Below are 7779 nucleotides of genomic sequence, written 5' to 3' on the forward strand. Positions count from 1 at the left end.
CTTTAGCTGACAGAGCAGCCCACTTTGAGCTTTGATGCTCTATCCAGAACGCCTCGAATGGAAAAGCTTTATTTCAATTGGGCTTAATTTCGCAAAAAGTCTTCAATATTTGGCTATCCAATTATTAACAGATAAATAAAAAAAAAAAAATTATGAACTGATTAATCGGTTTTGAAAATAATCAGTTGCAGCCCTAGTTCCATGCATTCATATTTACAGCAAAGATAACCCTATTTTAGTGTTGATGCAAGATCATCTGCATCTTGTGAAATTTTTTAATTCAAGAAAAACCAAAAAATTATGATGGATCACCAAAGAGATGTTGGTTTGATAACAGCGTGGAATTTTAAAGGTTAACTATCTAATTCAGCTCTATGCCACCATGAAGAGTTCAGCATCAGGACAGAAAAATGCAAAAGCTTTACAAAACAATCTAAAACATTCTTGTATATCAAACATGGAAAAACTAAATCTGTGCCACAACTTGAATGCAACTTTGCACTTTAGGGGGCAAAAAAAAAAAAAAAGGATTATTGATATTAAATAGCTAAAGCGCTGCTTCTGGCACAAATGTGTGCAGAAGGAGAGACATTTAGAAAATAACGTTGCAACAACCTAACAGCACAAACCATGAAATTACTTGATTTATCTATAGTTTTCTTGGATCAAACATGATTATGAAATATCAAAGCTTTCTGGGAAAGTGGGTCAAACAAGACAAAAATCCAAAATGCAGCAGCCTTTAATGATGCTCTCTAAAGAAGAATCTCACTTTTTCAATATTACAGAGAGGACATACAGCTACTGTAATGTAAAAAGGAGGTAAGGTGTTCTCCAGCAGTTAGCTGGTTTTAGAGCGCCATGCTGCATGGGGTGTGTCCCTCGTTAACAGACACAGAGGCAGATATCTGGTTTAGTAGTGGATTTACCGTGATTCTGACATGTACACACAACAAGCCCAGTAGGTAGGAAGATATATAGAATGAATGAAAAAAAAACGGCAAAGGAAATAATGAGCTGTACACTGCAATATAAGGAGAAAAAAAAATTAATAAATTCAGGCATATCACATTTAGATGGAGTGCGTTCAAAAGGGTTGGAACGCTTCCAATGCGTTCATGAGCGTCAGACATATAAAAACTCACCAAAAACACAATATAGATGAACAGTTCCTAATGGAAAAATACCTAAACAAAATGGGCTTTCTATTCTAACAAAAAGATAAAATAAATAAAACAAAATCACAGACCTTTTTTCTTGAAACCCTTGTCCCTTGCAACCAGTCCAAGTCCCATCATCTTTGGCCCTGCACCATAAATCTGCAACTTCTTGAGCTCGGGGTTCTTCTCTATGTCTTCCTCTGTTGGTTCAGGCTGAAAAAAAAGGACACTCTTTCATTATGAAGTCACAGATAGACAACTACTACAGCTACTATACAAACACACAAACAAAGCAACAGCCAAGTGACAACCAAGTGCAGAGCAAACTAAAACTTAAGCACATAATAATGCATAGGAATGCGTCACAAGAAAGGATTAGGGACTGAAAGTAAGGAAATGTTAACCACCATCTGTGACAGACCACCCAACACTAGGAAACACAACCACCAGCAGATGCTACCACAGGCAACAACATTCATCATTTCCTTACCAACTATGTTAGTAATATTAGCACCGTTTTTAAAAGAGGGATAAACTAAAACATATTTCAATAGATTAGGTATTTAATGTTTTTAGAAATTGTTAGCAAAATTGATAAAGTCCAAATTATAAACAGGCATCAGTATATTTATATATGTATTTTTTTTTTTTTTTTTTTTTTACAGTGTGCATAAATAATGGGGGGGAAAAAAACTGATTGTCCCTTTCGATTCGCGTGTGTTGCGTTCGGTTCATGCGCTGCTCCTTTTTCTCATAGGCGAAGCGTTTACACTCCAGAGCAGAAGGTGGCGGTACTGCGACCAAAGCCAACCACCAGTAGTAAACAAGAAGAAGAAGCGAAGCAGCTTAGCCGGGTGTAGCAGAAAAAAAATCAGTTGTTGTGGAGAATTGTGTGGGTATGGCGAGTGGGAAAGAACAGGCGTTGGAAGACGCGCCAGCAGCACTTTATAGGTCTGCTGTATGGGACCACTTTGCATTTAGAGTGACCTACGATGACGGCAGAAAGAAAGTTGTGGATAAAAGTGCAACAGTGTGCAAGCATTGTGCAACGCGTGTTGTTTATGCTAACAGCAACACGACGACCAGGTCAGGCTAACAATCAACATATACCGAACCAAAAACCGTGAACCGAACCGTGGATTTTGTGAACTGTTTTACCCCTACTCTAAAACCAGCTGGAACTATACTGATTGATTGACATCATTGATCTCATAGTAGAGAAATTTGCTCCTTACATCAGCTCAAATTGTCAAAGAAAAAGGAGCCAAAGGAAGACAAATTTGCATGGGATATACAGTATATACAGAGCGTCCAATGATGACAGCTTTTTTTTTTTTTTAAATATACCATTTATATCTGCATACACATATAAAATGTATATTAGTGTACAGCGGCATTTTCTTCTCGTGCAAACAGTTTAAAATGATTTGAGTCTAATAACATCACCAGGTCTGCATCAGTTTGGCATCCTTGTTCTTGTCAGACAGTCTCACCACAAAGTAAACGCACAGTCTTGTGTGAGCTCGGTCCCGATTCTATTCCTATTTTCTCTTCCTAAAAAGGTGCTATGATCACCTGCTAGAAGCACAGCGGGGGACGTGTAGCTATGGATGCCAAAGACTTAACATTAGGCTGCCATAAATCTGTTCCGTTTACTGCGAGAATGAGAACAAAGCTGGGAGAATGTTACCTGAAGTGGAATAAAAAGTTTCATTGATGGTTTTCTGGTCCAGAGTTTCTAATCAATCGATTCTATCATGAAAACTTTGAATACATTCAAAGCTATATTAAAGTAATACTTAGTGCTGCTTTAGTCAAGGATTAAGTCTCACATCAAGTCTTGAGATGGAAGGCTTAATTTAGAAAAAAATATATATATATTTAAAGTAATTAGGCCAGAAAAAAAAAAAAAGCAGGTTTAAAAAAAAAGGTGTCAAAATTTAAATCTAGATCTGAAAAGAGTCCAAACAGAAGTAGGAAAAATAGAGAAGTTTCAAATGAAAAAAAAAGAACATATTTTGAATTTGTCACGGCTAAAAAAACAAAAGCAATTTCTTGAAATGTAAACATTGAAAGCAGTTTCAGATCAGAATTTAGCAGAGTCCATTTTTCATCCACACTGGATAGGATTTATATGTTATTAAATCCTGCAAGATGTCAGCAAACCACAATCTGTACGGGAACACAGACGAAAAAAAAAATAGTTATATACAGAGGCATAAAAGATGCTGTTAAATAGGAATGTCCCAATCAAAAGCTAATATTTAAAATCGGTCCGATATCAAGAAGAAAAAGAATATAGAAATATATCTGCCTGCCTCTAAAATCTAAGCAATCTGATGGAAACATTTCTGCTTCTCTTTAAACTTTCTGTAACTCATTGGTTTATAATAAATAAGAGTTTTTCTATCTATTGTTGTTGATTGTTTTTCTCTGTTGGGAGTCGTATGACTTGGAGTCTTTCCCAACATTGCACACTGCAAAAGGCTGGCGGTAATGTAAATGAAAAAGTTGTAGTGGGAAATCCCTACTGTTCCAAACATTTTCTTTTACCAAATATTTCTAAAAATGGAAGAAAAATAAGAGTTACTGTTGCTGTAGCTGCAAGAAGAGAAGCCGACACCCAGGAAGTTTTTTTTTTAGGGTTTACTGACCCCAAGAAACAACTAGTCTGTCAGAAAAAAAACTTTGCATGAACTTAAAGAGATGACTTGGAGAAAAAGCCTTAGTTGTTTATTTTCTGTGAGATGATGGAATTCATTTTGAAAAGGAAATGATACTTTTATCATGTGCTTCTCTGCTATATTTAGTATTTATTTTGGCTTTATCCAATTATACCCTCTGCTGTTTTGGGGGGGCATTTTACCTTAACTTGACATCATCTAAAATGTGCTTCCTATAAAAGTTAACCTTCAAAAAGAAGTAGAACTTTAACAGATAACGGCAGACAGAAAAGGAGATTTTGTTTATCCACTAAGGCTTATAAAACAGCCCAACTTAGACCAGGTTGAGTTCAAAATATCAACCTAATTGGTAATAGAAGGCTCAAAGTACAGACTAAAACAACATTTTTTTGGGGGGGGGGGGGACTCCTTTTCCCCAGAGGTTGTGACATCACCTCTACACATTATAAATACTGCGTGCTCATTGCAGAAATGCTGGAAAAATATAAATGCTTTAAGTTATACCTCTAAGAGAATTTGGTAGAGAAAATGTTATTAGCAGGTTAAACGTTTATCAAACAAAACGCATCCGTGCATCAATGGCTGCAAGCCATTTAATCATGCAACTGCCACTCTTTACAAAGTATTCTCGTCTCCAATGGATAATTAATTCATTTTTAGCAACCAAAGTTTTGGAATAGGGCTGCTTAATAGCAAAAAAGGATAACCACGTTTATTTTCACTGAGATTGAGATCTTGATTATTTAACATAACTATTCATAAACTTAAACATGAAAAGTTTGAACATTAAAAGCTGCTTCTAAACAACGTTATCTGTTGTATGTCAAACATTGAAAACTGTGAGAGACAAATGAAGAGAAGTTTTGGCCTGAGAGGGGGTAACTGGAACATTTTTCACCCAATGGCTGCAGTGGCCGTGATATCCCAACGAGAGCTTCATCTATTTGAGTTTTATGACCAGCGTTTGCTTTGTTTCTGTCCGCATGAACCACCGGGTGTCCCTCAAAGCAACGACACAGATCATCAGCAGGAGTTAAATCTGAGGGTATCTAGTAAAGAAACCTTTTTTGTAATAAGATTTAATCTTGAACCTGATGTCACCAAGCAGCTGCGTTCTGCCTCGCAGCATCAACCACCGGAAAGGAGGTGCAACGCTCTGCTTTCAGTAGTTGCTTCACATTTCTTTGTGCAGGTGGATTTGATGGGGACTTAATTAAGACGCGTTTAGAGATTGCTTCCTTAGGGTTACTGGGCTTTCTCTAATCATTTTAAAACCAGAGAACTTGATGCATCCGGACAATGGTGCCTCTGGAGCAATCTCACAAAAATGTAAACAGTTCGGAGGAGATACTACGCACAAGCAGCTTATCTCATCACATTAGACATCTTCGTGACATCTCAGAAATTGACTTTCAGATGGTAATACCAAATAAGGACACTGTTCACTTAATTACCGCCTTTACAGCAGAGCGCTGCAGTGTGAGTGCCGTCCGCAATCAGAAAACAGCAGGAAAGTAAAACTCTTAAGGAACAAAATAATCGATCATTTCATTTGAAAATCCAGATCATTTACAAGGATCATGTAGGCCCATTGCAAGAGTTTTTGCTTTAAACAACCAAACTTGGAGAGAATAATGGAACAAGAATATTTAAACAAGCATTGAATGTTATTTGACTATTTTTGGTCTCAAATTTAACACCAATTATTTAAATCAGTGTTTTTTATTGGTTTATATAAGTGCACTCAAATTAAAACGCATGCAACCACGATGTTAGCCTTTAGTAATTACAGAGCAGTTCTAATCAGAGCAAGGGGACAAAGTTAGGATGCAGACGGCTCAGCAAGTAAGCATTTTCAGGCAAGCATTATGACAGAGAGAATGTGAGTTAAAGTGAGCAAAGAGAGCCCAAAAAACTAATAAATTTGTCAATAGCACTCAAAATTATCATTTTAAATAAAATAACAGTTGCTAAAATAACAGACTAGGAGCAGCCCTAGTAAATATACTGATGTTACTGAAAAATAAACAAACACTAATAATGATGTTAATAACTGAAGCTTTTGCAACCTGTGGTCCTGAAAACCAACCCCAACTTTGGGAATGGCAGATGAGTGAGACTGCATGTTAATGAAAATGTTTTAGTATAAAAAAACAAAACAAAAGTGGGGGTGAAAATCTTATACGAGGAATGGTGGTTAAGGGGTAGCAGAAAGAAGAATGGGGGCGGGCGGAAACTGAGCTCTTATGCTCAAGGGGCAGTACCGCAGAGATGAGTTGAGAGCCAGTGGTGAGAGGATGGGGGGCCAGATCCTCTGGACCCTGCAAGGGGAGACAATAACAGCAACAATAAACTAAGACAAGGAAAATGGAAAAGGGGGAGGGAGTAAAGTCTGGAAATATGAGCCAGCATAAAACATCTCTGAACATCTGTACACTTTATAATGTCCTGGAGAGAGTTGCCTCATTTAAAGAACTCTTGTCTGCTGATTTATAGTCTTGACAGATTAAAATGTCTCAAGACCACTGGAGAAGGGTTTTTTTTTTTTTTCCTCCGCCAAAAGATATTAAAATCTCAACAGAATAAAATTTGAGGCACTTTTATTTTTTTTTCTGAAGGCAGCATTTTTGTTTTGTTTTGTTTAATCTGTGGCTAATAATAATAAAAGGGGAGCTGCTTCAGTGTATCTTTTTAAATGAGGCAGCTTTAGAGACAAAAATATATATATTTTTAAATGTCTCAGTTACAAATTTTTAAATTTTTTGTCCACATTTTACATTAAAACAGTCTGCCAGCATTACTAATAAAGATTTATGTAGAATTATATATAGACACTCATTAGATTGGTCCAGATCTTTGGATCAATCCAACCTAAGCTCATATTTTAAGATACAATTTAAACGTCAACGTTTATTTTAATAGTATCAGCTGTGCCATAAAGCTGGAGAAACACAACCTAAGCTTTATATTTTCCCCTTGTTAGAATAGTAGAGGCTTGCAATAGTAGAGTATTGCTATAGCCCCATTTACACTATCCTCTGAAAGCCAATCTGTGCCGATTTTGGAACAAGCTTGGATCCGTTAACCGTGCCGAGGTCGGCCCGTTACGATAGGGTGACCAGATTTGGGTCACTTTTCAGAGGGTAAGAAATATCTCCTTTTTTTTATTTTAAAAAATCTTTAAGAATTAACAAGTCTGTGGGTCACATGACCTGGAAGCTATAGAAGTCCCACCTTTTGTCTTTAAAAATATCTTAAAAATTGAAAATAGCTTAAAATTAAAATTGCATAAAAGCAAGTATGCCATACATATGTTATCTATAGGCATAATTTTATATTATTTTCGTCTTAGTTGATCATAAGATAAGGAATTTAATGATTTTTGTTTCTTAAGAGCGCTTGGTTCAAAGATTTGTTGACATCCCGAACCGCATCACTGCGTGTGGGAGGAGGGAGCAGCTGAGAGACGCTGGCCGACATCGAGGTGCCTCAGTCGGACCAACGGTTTGCTAGATCCTGCTGACTGCGTGGAGATTAAATATTCAATATCCGACTTCAAACCAAAATTCACCGCTGTGCTGACGGCTCAGTTCTGCTGCACTGTAGTCGACTAAAATCCCGGACGATTTTGAAATTCCCCCCAAACATTTTTTAGGTATGAAAAGTATGACATGTCCAGGAAAAAGGGGACGTCTGGTCATCCTACCTTATGACCATTTACACACCACGCTAGCACGGTTCCTCGCCTCCTAGTAACGATCTTCAATACTACTGCTCTCTAGAGCAGTGTTTTTCAACCCTGGTCCTCAAGGCACATTGTCTGCATGTTTTAGATGTTTCCCAGCTTTCACACACCTGTTATCAATTGATAGCAGATTATCACGCTTTGTACATGTCAGACTTAATAATATTACTTTAGCGATAGTTTCAAGGTG

The 7779-nt window shown here is 37.0% G+C and overlaps 1 protein-coding gene across 3 annotated transcripts in view; it reads right to left on the reverse strand.

The window, feature by feature from the left end:
• The window catches only part of LOC107095075 (lysine-specific demethylase 5C-like), a 34630-nt gene that overhangs the window by 17049 nt on the left and 9802 nt on the right, over nt 1-7779 (reverse strand). For 2 of the 3 annotated variants that reach the window (XM_015391046.1, XM_015391047.1), the window contains exons 7-8: nt 6109-6165; nt 1250-1373 (exon numbers count right to left, since the gene is read on the reverse strand). In XM_015391046.1, coding sequence (XP_015246532.1) covers nt 1250-1373; nt 6109-6165 — 181 coding nt within the window. The remainder of the gene's footprint in view (nt 1-1249; nt 1374-6108; nt 6166-7779) is intronic. The other variant, XM_015391048.1, reaches the window with a different exon arrangement.

Source organism: Cyprinodon variegatus, unplaced genomic scaffold (genome assembly GCF_000732505.1).
Source record: "Cyprinodon variegatus isolate N-32 unplaced genomic scaffold, C_variegatus-1.0 Scaffold522, whole genome shotgun sequence".
NCBI lineage: Eukaryota > Metazoa > Chordata > Actinopteri > Cyprinodontiformes > Cyprinodontidae > Cyprinodon > Cyprinodon variegatus.